Source organism: Lycium ferocissimum, chromosome 2 (assembly GCF_029784015.1).
Source record: "Lycium ferocissimum isolate CSIRO_LF1 chromosome 2, AGI_CSIRO_Lferr_CH_V1, whole genome shotgun sequence".
Taxonomy (NCBI): Eukaryota; Viridiplantae; Streptophyta; class Magnoliopsida; order Solanales; family Solanaceae; genus Lycium; species Lycium ferocissimum.
This window is the reverse complement of record NC_081343.1, coordinates 60,688,159-60,705,778: the sequence shown is the minus strand read 5'-3', so window position 1 is coordinate 60,705,778 and position 17,620 is coordinate 60,688,159. Positions and strand designations below refer to the sequence as shown.

General features: G+C 36.7%; 2 protein-coding genes and 1 non-coding gene across 4 annotated transcripts; 1 reads left to right on the top strand and 2 right to left on the bottom strand.

Annotated features, from left to right (window-relative positions):
• The first annotated feature begins 570 nt into the window (after positions 1-570).
• TRNAK-CUU (transfer RNA lysine (anticodon CUU)) lies at positions 571-643 on the top strand. The gene has a single exon. It is a non-coding gene; the product is annotated as a tRNA-Lys (tRNA).
• Positions 644-4,835: 4,192 nt separating this feature from the next.
• Positions 4,836-7,556, bottom strand: LOC132046501 (ribosomal RNA small subunit methyltransferase, mitochondrial). 2 transcript variants are annotated; one of them, XR_009412709.1, is made up of 3 exons: positions 7,065-7,556; positions 5,081-6,465; positions 4,836-5,050 (listed from the first exon to the last, which is right to left on the bottom strand). XR_009412709.1 is itself a non-coding variant. In XM_059437142.1 (2 exons), the coding sequence occupies exons 1-2, from the start codon at positions 7,476-7,478 to the stop codon at positions 5,704-5,706; spliced, it is 1,176 nt and encodes a 391-aa protein (XP_059293125.1). In that variant the 5' UTR covers positions 7,479-7,556; the 3' UTR covers positions 4,836-5,703. The 2 variants fall into 2 exon arrangements, 1 of the variants encoding a protein (XP_059293125.1); XM_059437142.1 differs by having other exon boundaries at positions 4,836-6,465.
• A 6,291-nt stretch (positions 7,557-13,847) lies between these two features.
• LOC132047827 (uncharacterized) lies at positions 13,848-14,436 on the bottom strand. Its single transcript, XM_059438808.1, has 2 exons — positions 14,175-14,436; positions 13,848-14,086 (listed from the first exon to the last, which is right to left on the bottom strand). The coding sequence occupies exons 1-2, from the start codon at positions 14,434-14,436 to the stop codon at positions 13,848-13,850; spliced, it is 501 nt and encodes a 166-aa protein (XP_059294791.1).
• Between the last annotated feature and the right edge of the window lie 3,184 nt (positions 14,437-17,620).

Sequence of the window (17,620 nt, the reverse complement as noted above, 5' to 3'; positions counted from 1 at the left end):
ATCCTCAATGGTGTAGTGGATGTAGGCCACGTGTACAAAATGAATATTAGAGGCTAGTATCTTTTTCTTGGTACTTCTTCAAAGAATTATTTATTTATTAATTTATTCCTACACTATTTTTTGAAATCCAAGCTAAATTATTTATGGCCGTAAAGGCCTGGATCATTTTGTTAATAATCCTTCAATTTTTTTCTCAACGGTGCTATATATATAATGTTTCTTTTTCATAAAAGTGAATTTAATTCTTGTGTTTTTATGTGAGTTATGAACAGTGAAACTAATTTCGAGAATCTGGAAATTCCACAATTTTTATTTATGTTTACCTTTTTAAGTTACTTTTAAATATGAAGAGTAAATAAAAACTAAAAATGAAGGAGTATTAATACATATAATTACTTTGGTTTAAAGAATATTATTCTTTGGAGAAGTACCAAGAAAAATGATCCAAATCTCTAATATTCATTTTGTACACGTGACCTACATTCACTACACCATTGAGGATTATTGGACTTAGTAGTATTGGACGGGATCCTTTCCCCATCAGTATAATGATTGGTATGAAAAGTATTTGCCCGTTTAGCTCAGTTGGTAGTGCGCAAGGCTCTTAACTTTGTGGTCGTGGGTTCGAGCCCCACGGTGGGCGATTATTTTTTTTTATTTTTTCCAATCCTTTTTTGAAGAAATCGTAACAACAAAATGATTTTTTACTCTATTTCTTTTCGATGAAATTCCTACAAGAAAATAATCTTTGACCTTTTTTCACATATCTTAGAAAATAATTGACATTCAAACGTAGCCCAAAGGTGTCTCAATAAAATTTGTGCCTAAAGAAATTTTTTAACCCGATGTCTTAAGTGTATATACATACAGTGTTGTTGTTTTTTTGTTTTTTTCATACTTGTTATTTATAATAGTAAAAATTAATTCAAGTTACGAAGTAGCCATGTCTTTTCAATACATTGCCTTGGATGTTGTTATAAAAAAACTTTATTCATTAATATGAAGATTTGAATAGTTTAGTTCAGAGTTCTAAAATATTTCATTCAAAAAATAAGAAATTTTTTTCACCAATAAAAATTATTGGAACCTCAAAATTTTGACCTTGCTCACCCTTGAGCCGTCTCTGATTTGATTCTTCAATTAGTAATACAAAAAGCAAGAGAAAGGAAAAAAGAAAGGGAAAAGGGTCAAATATACCCCTCTACTTTAGTTTATTGGCTAACTTTGTCCTCCGTTAGCCAAAGTAGTCAAAGATACCCTTCCCGTTACAAGTTGGGGCCAAAAATACCCTTACGTTAGCAAAGTTTCAAAAATACCCCTCATTTCTAACATATTCCCATATAAGAAAGTCTAGTCATTTCAATTGGGTGACATGGACGCCACATGGCATTTAGCTTATTCTATGTGGTGCCTACGTAACAATTTTTTAAAAAACAATCTAGAATATTGATTTTTTAAAAACAAATATGGAAAAAATGGCTTTTATTAAAAATTTGAAACTTTTTTTGTTTTAAGGAAACCCTCTTTTTTAATATATTCTCGAAAATTGGATATTTTAGTTAAAAAATATGGAAAATGATTGTTTTTAAATCTGGAAAATTGTTAATTTTTTTTTAAAGTGTCCTAATTTTTTTTTGAAAAGGTGGATTAAATTTAAAAAATCTGAAAAACTGATTAAAAAAAAATCATTTTTTAGATTTTTTAATAAAAAAATCCAATTTTCTAGAATTTTTTTTTTAATAAGCGGGTTTTATAAAATCAAAAAAAAAAAATTCAGATTTTTAATAAAAGCCATGTTTAACAGATTTGTTTATAGAAAAATCAATTTTCCATATTATTTTTAAAAAAATTGCCACGTAGGCACCACATAGAATAAGTTAAATGCCATGGCAGCATTATGTCATCCAATTCCAACGATTTGCATTATGTGAAATATGTTAAACCCATTTTAGAAACTTTGCTAACGATAGGGATATTTAGCCCCAACTTGAATCTTAGGGGTATATTTGACTACTTTGGTAATGGAGAGTAAAGTTACCCGACAAACTAAAATAGAGGTATATTTGACCCTTTTCCCAAAAAGAAATCACTTCATGGCCTTCTTGTAATTTCTTGGGTAATCAGTCGATTGTCATTAGAAATCCATCAAAATATTCACTATTTTCCGAATATTTTTTCACTTTATGGTGTTTGGCCGTAAAAATTCCAAATACAACTTTAAGTTGTACTTGGAATTTGAAAAACAACTAAAACTTGTTTTTCACTTTTTTCACTTTTAATACATTCAAACAACCATATATTCCTTGCAAAAACTATAACCAAACACAACTTCATCTTCAACTCCAACTTCAAAATACCAAATAAAGTGAAAAATATTTGGTTTCATGGCCAAACGCCTACTTTGGTGTAGTCATTGTTTCCTTTTCTTTCTCTTTTTTTCTTGTTTTCTTTTCTATATTGTGGACCATGGAAATTACCTGGTGGGGGTGACACTACGTAGCTATTTCACCAGGACATAGTTGTTCACCTCCCTCCTTTTGCATAGGAAATTACAAGTTTGATTTGATTTCGCTCCATACAATTTGGGCCTACGTCTATATCATCCTCCGTTCCTCATTTTTGTAATCTCTCTAGAATCAAAGAGTGACTGCTGTATAAAATATGCTTGAAGGCATCTTCCTTGTTAGTGTAAGGACATTGCAAATATATTTGGCTTAAAATATCGACAACCTAAATCTTGCCGCCAAATTTCATTTAGACATTTGAACTAAGACTTGTTTCAATTGAGCACCTAAATACATAATAAAGGTCACATTAAACACTTTCGGTTCAAATCCATTACGTAAATAAGTTAAACACTTAAAAATATGACACCTTATTTAATTATATGCATTTGACTCAATAAGCCGTAAAAACTTAGGCCTATTGGCCAATTGATGTTGATATGTGCTTAAAGGACATGCGATATTTTATTTGGTTAACTAACTACCTAACGGATGCTTGTAAAAGTTTTTTCAAAATTTGAACCGTATAAGTCTAATAGGAACACTTTATTATGTGTTCAGGTGCTTAATTGAAACAAGCCTTAATTCCAATGTCTAAATGGAATTTGCTGGCAAGTTCAAGAAATTGTCAATGTATTAAGCCAATTTATTATGTATCAAACAAGATCAGATATAATCAGAGAATCAATTAGGTCCATTTTCTCTTGTTATTATGTAATTCTTTGATTCTAATTTCTAAAAAGGATAACTTCGCAGACCTCCTCTTAAGTTATGCTTCGCATAACCACTAATCTCCCTCAGTTTATGATATAAACTTACCTTCCTTATTTTGATTTTTATGTAACGATTTGCTTAATCTATTACTATGAATGAAATTAATTATATCTTGACTAATTTTCCCTTATCCAATATTAAACAATTCTAATCAATTAGTTTTATGAATCCATTCTTTAACAAATTATTCTAGAAGAAAAAAACTAATTTTCGTTGCTACAGGAATTGAAGGAAGATCCAACTACACCCCCTACCGGCTAATGAGATATCTCAGGTTCTCTTCATACTCATAAAATATTTTAGGGTTGCTACCAAGTTCTTCAATCGCTATGAAAAACATGCAGCAAAGCCAAGTGACTTAGTATTATTTTTTTGATCCCTAGTAGCGACAAACAGTAAAGCACCTTCTAAATTCTCAAAGGCATCTATTGTGAAACTTTGAAGGACCTAATTTAAGCTTTTCTTAGTATTAGCTGTAGATAGGGAGACGACATCGGTGCAAGTTACCACCGTCAAAAAATTTAAGAAAAGAAAAATAAGAAAATGGCGTTATCAATGATAATTGGAAGGACCACTCTCTGGAAAACATGAACTTTCAATCATCCTCAATAGATTGTTCGAAAGTTTCAAGAAAGTCAAAGGAGCAATCATGGCTCAGATTTTTAAAAGAGGAGATTATAAAATCACTAAAGTAATAGTAGTTGCTTAACATTTCATTATTGTCAATTAGACTTATTCGGTTAATAGGCAAGTATTAGCATGTGTTTTTGACATTCAACCTTTCTTCTTTTCTTTTCCTTTTCTGGATCAGACCAGCAAAGTTCCCTTTGATATTAACATCATCACCTGCAAATGATGTGTTTGGCCCCTAAATATGTCTGGAATTCAAAAGTTCCTGTTAAAGTGATGTGTTTTGTATATTTGGTGACCGAAAAGCGTGTTTAAGTCAAGCTAATCTTCAAAGGAGGGGTTTTCAACTTGTCAAAAAATGTTAAATATGTGAGAAGCAATGACTTATTACTTCAATGTGATGCCACATCACAATTATGCCAGATCTTTCTGATTTTGTTGGGTATCAAATTGGCAATGCCAAGTTCTACAGCTGAGTTGTTATCTTGCTGGAACAGAAAAGATCTCTCAAGGCATTTGAAGAAAGCCTGGAATACAATTACAGCAGCCATTTAGTGGTGTATTTGGAAGGAAAGAAATAGGAGATGCTTTGAAGGGTATAAGAACTCAATCCTGAAGATCAATTTCGAATTCCAAACCCAGTTATGCTTCAGCAAATCTTTTGTATAGATAGCTAAGGTTTCATTTTCTTTGCTACTTTTTGATGTAATCATAACACCTTCTTACTGCTGACTTTTGTTGGTAATAACTGTGAAATATTACTATAGACAAACCAAAAGATTACACCTAAAGAGCACGTAAAAATCATATCCACCTTCTAGGAAGGGTGATATGACTAAGTAGGCCTCCAACAAACCAGAAAACTAATTACACAATCTTTGAATAAAAACAGACAACGTATTCTATTCCCGGAAGAGAAAAGCAATAGAAACAACGAAGATGGATGATTTTCCTTTTGATCAATATTGAGCTATATTATTCCAAATTACATCCAACATGGCCTTGGTAAAACCAACATTAAAATTCCCGATGATTAAGAAACTTGGAAGAAAAAATTTATTAAGAATTTACCCAAACAAGAAAAGAAGAAGACAGTTAAATAGGACAGCCAAAACCCAATATTCTAAGCTGAAGGTAGAGACCTGGGGGTTTCAAGCTGGTCAGGTAGAGACCTGGGGGTTTCAAGCTGGTCCTTCTCACGCGAAGCTTGTTGCTGGCCCTTCCCTGTCTGGTGACTGTCGGTTAAGCTGTAAACTATTGAATGGAAAAATCTTACGAAAGGCTCAAGGTGAAGTGTGCCATATAACAGCCGAAGCTCCAGTCTGCACAGGTAGAGGTGGACGACAAGGTGCTAGCAAACAACTGGATACTCTCAGGCCTGACAGGAGGGTTTTGGAAATAAACTGTCTCAAGGCTCCGAAACTCATTTTCCCTAATGGACAACTCGATATGGGCTCCACTGCAGTACATCCATCTGCTAAATAGAACTGATCATAAATAGATTAAACAACGCCATCTTATGAGGTCCATTTGAACATTCCACCAATCAAATTTAATCCAAGGAAACACAAAGTTTGTGCCAAGAAACCAGTATTCTTGATATGACTAAGAGGCTCAGACCAATCAATCACCTTCAACGTGTTAACTTTCTGAGGGTGAAATGATACATCTTCTGCAAAATTCTTGCAAGAAAATTGATCAGCCATGGCTAGATCAATGAAGTTGGTTGAATTTCCGAAAATGAGGCAAGAAAATATGCAGCATGTATTTACACAAGAGTAGGTGCTTTAAGGCTTTATAATGGACCAAATGCTGAAGCAAGTTCTGCATCACTTTCACCCTTCGGATTTCCTTGACCATGAAAATGTATCCTAGCTCGATTGAATAAAGAAAGCAAGTCCAGTAGCTCCTCGTGGGAGAGCTTTGAAGGCCTCTTATCTTCAAATCCACCAGATCTTAGAATGTCATTGATTATCTCTCTAAACAAGGTCAGGTCCTTTCCCACATCAGAAGAGAATTTAGCATCGTCTTCATTACTCACCCCATCTTCATCTTCGGTATCATTCACATGATAATCACTGTACAATGTGCTATTATCTTCATCTCCTCTGGTTTCCTGCAGTTTCATTAATTCCATCAACATTCTTTTATGCTTAAATATCGCACCCAATGTTTTGTTTTTCTTGGTGAAGCAAGTTCTGGTAAACGCGCACCATTCTTTACAGTCCACCTCCGGGATTTCAGCTTTAGGATATATCTTCACAACAGAAGAATCAACCTTTGGACATGGCAAAAAGTCCTTCTTGCTAACATTCATGACAAACTCTACGTCAGCCACCAGCTTCACATTCACAGCTAATCTATTAAACTCCGAGTCCCCTGGACTAGCCAATAGCCTCCTTGCGAACTCTTTCTGCAGCAGTAGTGTCCCACTCCTATATGAGTTCTTCCCATAAACCAACTTAGCAAGCAGAGGCGAGGAAATTCCATAAGGAATGTTGGCTACCATAAGATCAAACGGGGGAAACTCGGTCTTTAAAGCATCTTGACATATAATCTGCAAAACCCAAATGACAACTGCTCAATTGAACCAAGTATGAAGTCCTACACTTGTCAGTCTCAACTGCACTAAGAAGTCCTTTGGTTGAATGACAAGTTACACAAGGATTATAATATAAGGGTTGTTATAGCTTATACAGTGCAATAAACTAATAATCATACACGGATTGTCATAATATAGGATGCAGCAACGGCCATACCAAAATCAATTCAGAATTTGCTTAACGTTGTATTACTAATACACCTAGTCTTATTTCACATTCTATCCCCGTATAAAATTTGGGGCGGAACTAGAATTTGAAGCTTATGAATTCGGGGTTCTACTCTTTTTAAGTTACTGGGCTTTAAATTAATAATTTATGCGTGTTCAATGGATTTCTTGACAAATATAGGGTTTACGATCAAAGTTACTGAGTTCAGCCAAACCCATAACCTCTACTCTAGCTCCGCCCCGGTATAAATGATACTTGGATTCCGGTTCAAGTTTTACCAGGAAACAACAAATTAAAATAATAATGCAGAATTTTAATCTAAGATAATTTCTTCAACGAGTGGTAAGGCATTTCATCGAACAATATGTAAGCATTATAAGCTTACAGTTAAACGGCCTTGAAGTCCTCGCTCAGATACGCGCTTGTGAAGAATCTCTACCATACGTTTGTCAATTTCAATGGCTATGACTTTTTCGGCAACTTCTAGAAGCTTCAAGGTGAGATTTCCAGTGCCAGGTCCAATTTCTAGAACAGTATCAGTAGGAAGTATGTTGGATTTTTGGACTATGGAATTAAGTACTCGAGGATTCATTAAAAGATGTTGACCTCTACTCTTAAGCAAATAAATTTGAGCTTCTTTATTTTCAGTTTTTCTTCGGGCTTTGTGATATTCTTCATCTTCATCTTTCACGTTGTTGAAGCGGCGAGTTGACTTCGCACGACAATTTTGTCGGAGAATATGTTGGCTAAGGATTAGTTTTGAAATATTGTTGGAGATTATTTTGGTACGATGAAGCATTGTGAAAAGGCTTGTTAAGGAGAGATTTCTAAATTATCAGGCTTTGATTTGAATTTCAGCGGGAATTAGAGGAGCATTCAGCAGCGAAAAAGAAATCAAAAAATAAATAAGGCTCTTTCCTCATCCGGGTCAGTTTATAAATCTGGGCCAAGCTCAGATTGAACAGCCCAAAAGTATGAACTGCTTTTCTGAGCCAGTGGTGATTTGGCCCATCTACCATGGAAAGAAAGGCCCAACTGAACCTTGCATGTTTGGAACGTATAATAGTTCTATGAAAAATTACAACTCAGTAACAATTTAATATGCCATGTGTTGGATAGTAACAATTTAATATGTCATGTGTTGAATAATACACAATCTAAAATTAAAATAATAATGCAGAATTTTTGATATTTTTATCTTTAATAGAACAATTTATTATGTCGTATATTGAACAGTACTAACATTTACCATAATATTTTGATCTTTTTATTGTGTAACTGTTTCTAGTGATGATAAAGAACAAATATGGGCAAAATTGTTGGGATAATAATTCTCCCCAAAAGTATGAACTGCTTTTCTGAGCCAGTGGTGATTTGGCCCATCTACCATGGAAAGAAAGGCCCAACAATTGATTTCATACAATAGTTCTATGAAAAATTAATTAATTTAATATGCCATGTGTTGGATAGTAACAATTTGGTGTTGAATAATACCAATCTAATTAAAATAATAATGCAGAATTTTAATATTTTTATGAATACACAAATTATGTCATATTGAACAGTCACATCATTATTTCATTGTGTACGTTTGTGATGATAAAAAGAAAATTGTTGGGATAATCACTCCAACAAATAATTTTTATGAGCTCAACTACTAATAATGTTCATCTTTGTCACTGAGTAATATTCTTCAAGAGTGTTTTGCTACAATACTAAATAATTTGTAGATGTTGAGTGTTTTGCTACAATACTAAATAATTTGTAGATGTTGAGTCTTTTGCATACAAATCATAACATGTGTTCCTCGGTAGAAAGGTACTAAGACAAGGCAATAACTCTTCAAAGGTTTGTGGATAAGAATTCTGGATCTGGTTATTTTTAGAGTCTTTACGCAAATAGTCAGTCAGATCTGCTATTTATTTTTCTCTCACACCCATTGTTAGAATTTAGAAATAGAGGTTCTCCCCCACCGATTCAGTGGGAAATAGTCATGGAACATTTTTCAGTGGGAAATCAATGGGGAAATAGAGATTTTTTAGTAGGGACCCTCGTGTTGTTTCCAACATTTTTAATTTTTATCACTAATTAGCACTAAATCCCCTCTCTTTGCAAGAACCTCCTATTTTTCTTTTCATTATTTTTAAAGTAAGATTGAAGAGAATTCTTCAGCTGTAACAGAGAAGATGGTACTTCGTAATTCCCATCGATCTCTGCGATTATATATGGGAGATTAATGTTATAGAAAATGATGTTGTATAGGATATATGTTCAAAGAAACATTGAGATCTGATAAACCCGTGGGATGTTTCAGCCAATTAACGCCAAGTCAACCAGACTCTCTAGTCTTGGAATATGTATCTTCTTTCTACGTACCCCTCAAGAGGAACTCAATTTTTTTTTTTTATAGTAGTTGTACTAATAAATGCGAATCATACACTGTACTATCACAGTTTTGAAATGCTATACTTAGGACATACAAATATTTGGAAAGCCACCTTGAAATTAGCTTTGACCTTTGAGTGTAATTAGGTGCGATTACATAGTTTCAGTGTGTTTGTCGAAGGAACAATTAGACTGTCCAATTTTTAAGTGCAAGGTAAAAATTGCTGAAAATTACATGAGGAAGGCTCGTCGACAAAATGTGACCATACAAAGCACACAAGTACAAACTATTGCAAGAACGAAAAACTTAGAACTATATGTGATGTCAAAAGAGAAAAGAAACAAATCGTGTAGCAATGTCCCTATCATCTACAACGACTACAAAGGACAAAACTGGGACATGCTCAAGTGATATTTCTCGATAACAAGTTCTTCCATTGTAACGTAATACCTATCGACAAAATATTTATCAAAATCAGACCATCTTTGGTACAAAGATAGCCACGTTAAAAAATGAAAATAACTTGGACATATCCTACTGGAGTATATTAATTATATGAATAATAAGATTGCCTATGGAAATTCTTAAAGAAGAAGCAAAGAGGGCGAAGCATGGAGTAGGGCAAAACTTAGTAGACCAATCACCTTTGTGATCTTTTCTGAGAAAAACATTTGCCCCATAACTCTCTCGTACGGGAGAAGGTCCCCATACTTGATATTTCTTGTCTCCATGCTGGTCCCATTCTTCACTATTCCTCATTAAGCTCTAAAGTTTACATTGCCAAACCTTGTTTCAGCTGTCTTTACAGAGTAGGAGGCATTTGTTTCACTTGCCATGTTTAATTCTTATAGAGACTGTAAGAAAGTGTTTTCCCTTCCATAATCTCGTCCCTTGAATGGGTTGATATACATGATTTACAACATAATTGTAGGCTACAAATTAGGAACTAATTTGACTAAATAATTCTAACATATGCTATCCTAAAATAGAAGATTACAAAATATATTTTACTAAATAATTACATAATCTAACACACCCCCGCAGTCGAAGCGGGAGGTTTACGAACGGTTAGACTGTCGCGAAAATCATCAAATAGTACGCGCGGAAGACCTTTGGTGAAGATGTCAGCAATCTGATAACGGGACGGAACATGTAGGACACGAACTTCGCCACGTCTAACCTTTTCACGAACAAAGTGAATGTCCATTTCAATATGCTTGGTACGTTGATGTTGTACCGGATTTCCGGACAAGTAAATGGCACTCACATTATCACAATAGACCAAAGTTGCTTTACGAATAGGACAATTGAGTTCAAGCAACAGATTACGAATCCAACAAGACTCAGAGACAACATTAGCAACCCCTCTGTATTCTGCTTCAGCACTTGACTTAGATAGAGTAGGTTGGCGCTTGGAAGACCAAGAAATCAAGTTATCCCCAAGATAGACACAATAACCCGATGTGGAGCGTCGAGTGTCTGGACATCCTCCCCAATCAGCATCTGTATATGATAGTAGGGACTGTAGAGAGGATTTGTATAAATGTGTGCCAAAGTCAATCGTACCTCGAATGTAACGCAAAATGCGTTTTAATGCTTCCATATGCTGGACTTTGGGGTCATGCATAAACAAGCAAACTTGTTGGACGGCGTATGATATGTCGGGCCGAGCGAATGTCAAGTATTGCAAAGCACACGCCGACGACGATACTTCGTAGGATCCTCATACGGGCGCTTGAAGAAGCCGAGTTTGCCTTTTGAGTCAACCGGAGCGGGGCAAGGCTTACACGTGACATGACCTCGCCCGTCAAGAATATCCTCTCTGCATAAGAACTCTGAGACATAAAGAGACTATTGTTGTCCCGGGAGACAGCAATCCCCAAAAAATAGCTCAACGGACCCAAGTCTTTCATTGCAAATTCCGTAGCTAACTTGGACATGATACCGAGTCTGAGAGAGTCTGAAGATGCAGTTAGAATAATATCATCCACATATAACAAAATGTAAGCAATATCTTTTCCACGACAAAAGGTGAAGAGAGAGTTGTCAGATGTACTATGCGAGAAACCAATGGTTGCCACATATTCAGCAAAACGCTGATACCAAGCCCGTGGTGCCTGCTTCAAACCATAAAGAGACTTACGCAAGAGACAAACATGATCAGGACGAGCTGGATCCCGGAATCCCAAAGGTTGATACATATAGACGGTCTCATTCAAATTGCCATGTAAGAAAGCATTCTTTACATCAAGTGGTGAACGGGCCAAGATCGAGATAAAGCAATAGTAAGAACCACACGGATAGTTGCACGGCTTGACCACCGACCGAACGTCTCGTCACAATCAACACCTTCCCGTTGAGACCGCCATCACCTACAAGACGGCTTTATGCCTCTCAAAAGAACCATCGTATTTCTTTTTATGCCGAAAAAATCCATAAAGACCGAATAATATTAGCATTTGGAGGACGAGGGACCAACTCCCAAGTCTTACTATCAATAAGAGCATTATATTCATCTTGCATAGCATTTTTCCAATTCGGGTCATTAAGGGCACCAACGGGATTCCGAGGAATGGGGAGATGGAATTGGTGGTGACACTTAAGGCTTGATTATGGTACTTTGAGTTCGGCTTAAATATCCCATGTTGACTACGTGTAGTCATGCGAGGAACTGGTGGGGGGCCGGGGAGGAGGGGGGCGCCGCCGTGGTGGGGGGGGCGTGGGAGAGGAAGGGCCGGCGGGGGGACCGGGGGGCGGTGGCGGGGGAGGATGAAGAGGCCGGCGGGCGGCCGGGCGGTGGAGGTGGCGATCGACGAAAGGAGAGGAGGTGGGGAGATCGGGTGGTGGGTTGCACGAGAGGGAGGGGGCTGCATTGGGGGAGCAGTGGCCTGGTCATGCAACAATTGGATTCTCAATGGGGAATTATCATCATCCAAAAAATCATATGAGGTAGGAGATGGAGTATTTATTTGTGAAAATGGAAAGGAATTTTCATCAAACCACACATGCCGGGCTATGATTATTTTTCGGCTCGATAAGTCATAGCATTTGTACCCCCGATGATTGGAAGGGTATCCTAGGAAGACACATGGAGTGGACCTAGATTGCAGCTTATGAATTTGTGTGGAGGGAAAGAGAGGAAAACATAGACAGCCAAAGACTCGGAGATGAGAGTAGGATGGATTCTTTTGATAAAGAATGTGAGTGGGTGTCTTATATGCTAAGAGTTTAGAAGGGAGAATATTGTGTAGGTACGTTGCCATGGCCAAGGCGTGATGCCAATAGGAGGGGGGCATAGATGCATGGGCAAGGAGTGTACGAACAATATTATTGATCGATTTAATTTTTCGTTCCGCCTTACCATTTTGGGGGGAAGTGTGGGGACAAGAAAAGCGGAAAAGCATCCCGTTTTGTTCACAAAATTTATGAAAAGGACCATTATCAAATTCACGCCCGTTGTCACATTGAAAAGTTTTGATTTCTTTTTCAAACTGAGTGCGAATGAAAATCCGGAACGACAAGAAGATATTATAAACCTGGGACTTTGTTTTGATGGGAAAAGTCCAAAGAAAATTTGTGTAATTGTCAAGAAATAAAACATAATATCTGTGACTTGAAGAGCTAAGAACAGGTGCAGTCCATACATCACTGTGAACAATGTCAAAGGGCATAGTAGTAGTTGAAAGAGAGTCATAAAAAGGCAATTTAATTAATTTCCCCGCAGGGCAAGAATGACAAACATTGTTTCGAGCTTTATTACATTCAATCAAATTACTACTACGTAAAGAACTAAGAATAACATCCCCCGGATGACCCAAACGAGAGTGCCGGATATGAGGAGAGATGACACTAAAAGCGAGATGGTGCGAAGACGAGATGGCTCGAAAATTTTTGAAGAATGGATAAAGATCACCCGAACTCTCACATCTCACGAGTTTTCTCCCCGTCCGTAAATCCTTCACATAAAAACCAAAGGGATCAAATTCAACAGAAACCATATTATCGATAGTAAATTTACGAACAGAAATAAGGTTTTTGATGAGTTTAGGTGCATGTAAGACATTTTTCAGTTTTAAAGAGGGATTTACTTGAAGGGATGTATGACCATAACCACGAATTGGAATCATGCTACCATTACCAACAACAATGCCATTATTTTTGCTCAATTGATAATAAGACGAGAGAGTACCTTGGGAGTTGGTCATATGAGATGTGGCTCCGTGTCCATGTACCAATTCTTGTCATCGGGCGGATTCAACGACATTGTGTGCATAGCTTGATCAATATCTGTGGGCGCATACCCGCCATGTGATGACGAGGCTGACGAGTAGAACGACTGTGGAGGACGAGGACCAAGAACTCCCTGTGCGAGGGGAGCCGGACGCGCGTGCCGCCCCACGGGCCGGCCGCCACGGCCCGTGGGGTAGGGGCACGGTGGGGTGGCCCACGGTTGTGGCCCCCAAGCTGCCCACGGTGGATAATACCACGACGGGGCAGTGGGTCCCTGGCTGCTGCCGGGCGCGTAGCGTGGTGCGTCGCCCGCCGGCCGCTTTGTCCATTGCCGCTGCCACCGCGGTTGTTGCGGTTGCCACCGCTGCGACCACGGTTATTTTTCTTTCCACGATTCTTGATTGTTGAAGTTATTTTCGAATTATTGGGGTCCATTGCCCGAGAAATTCTGAGGATTAACATTGTGGGAAACAAGAGCGACGATCGGCCGGAGTTGTGAATGGCGTCCTCGGCATGGCTATCTTCCTCAAGCTCAAGCATCGACGGACAAAGTCAAAAGACGGGAGAGAAGTGCGGTCTTTGCACCGTCGTGCGAAAAGTTTTATATTCCTCCGACAACCCTCGCAGAAGGCGAAGCACAAGTCGTTCGTCGGAAACTTTGTGACCGACGTTGGCAAGGTTGTCTGCAAGAACTTTCGACACAGTGCAATATCTTTTCACATTCGGAAAATCCACCAATTTGGTGTTGGTGAACTTTGCATCAAGAGCGAGAGCCCTAGCCGATTTATTGTCTGAAAAGATGAACAAGGCGGTCCCAAGCCTCGGCTGCGGTGTCCTCTTGATGAATGATCGTGTTGAGAAGATCATTCGATATCGTACCATATATCCATTGCCGAACAATGTCATCTAGCCGTTCCCATAGGGCCTTAGCAGCAAGTTTTTCGGCTGCAGTTGCCGGTGGTGGCACGGTGGGGGAGGCAGGAGGTAGGATGTGGTCGATCACCAAGTTTGCACGACAATGGAGCTTGAAGAGGGTAGCCCAGTTATTGTATTGGCTTCCTTCGTAGTCAAGCATAATAGGAATGCATGATTTGATATTGGTGACGGTAGTCGCAGGATGCAACTTGGAGGTGTCAGCCATGGAGAAGAGGAGGGAGAATAGCCGAAGGAGAGGAAAACGAAAAGAGGGGGGGGGGGGATCGGGGGGGGGTCGGCGGCCAAGGGCTAGGGTTTTAGGATGCTAGGGTTTTTAGGAGAACCTAGTCTGATACCATGTAAGAAAGTGTTTTCCCTTCCATAATCTCGTCCCTTGAATGGGTTGATATACATGATTTACAACATAATTGTAGGCTACAAATTAGGAACTAATTTGACTAAATAATTCTAACATATGCTATCCTAAAATAGAAGATTACAAAATATATTTTACTAAATAATTACATAATCTAACAGAGACATTCTCTTTTAAATTTTACAAGAACTATTCCTCCAACATAGAGCTAAAAGATGAAGGGATAACAAGTGTAGACATCCAATGCGGGTAAGTATTATTGTTCCACAAAAAGAGTAAAAGACGGAAAAAATGTCACACCTAGTATTTGAACCTAATAGTAGGTTTCTAATCCACCTTTGCCGCTACACTAAGAGTATCTCTTATGCATTAAGAAGATTCAACAATTTATATATTTATATAAAAAATTACTTTTACCCTATTTGCACAATGCAATTTTTCTGGGAAAGGAATTCAATTGAACCGGCACCTTCGTACGATGTAGCTCCGTCCCTACGGTTTAGTATATATAGTTTTAAGTTATTACTAAAAAGGGCGAAAATATTCAAATTCCTTGTTCAGATACAGATTAGTAAATTGCCATTAGGTGTGGGAAAAACTAGTAAAGAAACTATTTACTTTAGATGATAGTTGTGGTAGAGGACCAAAGAGCTAAAGAGGAAGCTGAGGAGAGAAAAAGAAAGGGGGGAAGTGAAAAGGGAAAGAAACGAGTAATTAAAGAAAGGGGGGCATAAATTATGCGATATATATGTGTTAGTGACGAAAGGCCGAAACAAAACCAAGGCCCAAAATTTAGGAGACTGTCGTGGCAATCACATGCAAAAGAGTAATTGCAAGCACAAATCTCATAAAGTACCAAAATAAACGAGTCGTGAAAATGAAGGAACCATCTTGTATAGGAGCGTGCTAAAGCCTTATTAATTAGACATCCTATTGTTTGCTGGTACCACCCTCATGAAGGGCCAAATCATAATTTGCTTCATGCATGTGTTTATGTTATCTAACAGCAACGAACTTTAATTCTTAACTAATAAATGAAAGTACAATATGAGGTAGATAAACAGGTCTATATGGTTTACATCCATCAAAACTGATAGAATTTTGAAGTGATAGTTTAAGTCATCAAGAGGGTGTTATAGTAAGTTTATAAGCTGGTCAAATCAGCTTTTAAATATTTTTTGGCTTAATTATGCGTCATTCCTAACTTATGACTTTTTTAGTTTAATAACAGGCACTTTTGGTGTGACCAGGATTGTACCACTATCTTATTGATAATAATGTTTGTAAAAGCATTTTCAGCACTAATTGACATTTTCTCAACTGCTTTTAATCATTTAATCCAAACTGGCTATATGATAGTTAATGTACCTAGTAATGGTTAAGTTTTAGCTCTTAAAGTCCGTTTTTGTACAATAACAAAACAATGAGTTCGATTCATAAAAACAACTTAACAGAAAACGACTAAATCAAGTTAAATCTATATGGTTTACATCATCGAGAGTGGAAGTTTAAAAAAACAAGTCATTGAGGTGATTAATTAATTACCAGGCAATGGCTACATTTTAGCTCTAAAGGTCTTTTTTGTATAATAACAAAACTATGAATTTGGTTATTCTTTTTAAAAAAAAAAAAAAAAAAAAAATCAATAGAGAAGGTATAAACCATGTTAAATATAATTCAGCTCGAACAGATCAAAAATACTTAAATCGAAATATGTTCTCGTGATATTTACGTCATAGCTGGTAAATGTAGAAACGTAGATTATTCTCAAACATTTATATATACAAACAAACATGACTAGCTTGTAATTTGTATAATGTCATAATAATTGAGGATTACAACCAAAATAACAATCCAAAACCTATAGTCTCGTGTCATCTGAGGTTAAATCACTAAAAGTAACTGTCGAATCCTAGATTCTCTTAAATCATAGCTTGCTATGTCAAAGTTTTCTTTTTTTGACAATTGCTATGTCAAAGTTTAGTGATATCATATTTAAGCAAAAACCAAAAAAGAAAAGGGACTGTTGTGCTAGAAGGTGAGGAGAAAAAAAAAAAATGATGACTAACGTTCAAGCGATGAATGCGGCAGATGGATAACACCCACTATAGTAGGGAAAAAATTAACACCAACTATAATCATTGAAGATGTCAAAAAACCTACTACTACTATTAATCAACCGTTAGATCATCAATAAGAAAAGGTTAAAAACATAACCGTTGAAATGTCACAATTAGCAACTCCTATTACTTCTTGTCTTACCGTTAAAATATAATTACGGTTTGCACCATGGTCGGAGACTAATAATTCAGACATCGGATAGGTCTAGCCGGCTGGGAATCTACTCCTTTTTCCTTTTTCTTTTTTTTGAGTTAAGAATTTGGTAATTTTAGTTATTTGTGGATTAAATTTAAGACATAATGATTAATGAATAAGAAAATTATGTTATTAGTCCTACCGAAAGGAAGCAATCACGTTACAAATTCTGGAAAATTATGCATGTTTTATCCGTTAAAGCATAACATAATTATAAAAAAAATAAAAAATAAAAACCGTTAAAGCTGATCCACTCGAACTGAAAAAGAAAATTTGAACACTCCTAATCATAATTATAAGATGGTAATAAAGAGAAATAAGTAGCAAAGAGAAAGCATAAAAAGACACTACTTTTCTTTTCCTCCTTTTAAACAAAATAAAAAGCAACTCGAGCAAAAGTCAAAGATACCAAATCTCCCAAAAAAACAAAAAACAAAAATCTAGCCACGTTGCCTTCACAAAAATTATAACATCCCCTTTCTTTTGCAAAACACGAGTGTCCGACCAAAATTTAACACATAATCCTTAATTGCAGCATTCACATATAAAATGAAAAATTCTTATTCTTAACAATACTAAAAAAATGCCTCTCCAAAATACTAGTGGTGTCAATGATTTTCAAAAAACCGACTTAACCGACCGAACCACACCGTACCGAACCAATTTTTAAGTTTCTTTTTATAAAACTAGCTGTTTTTATATAAACTTATAACCGTAC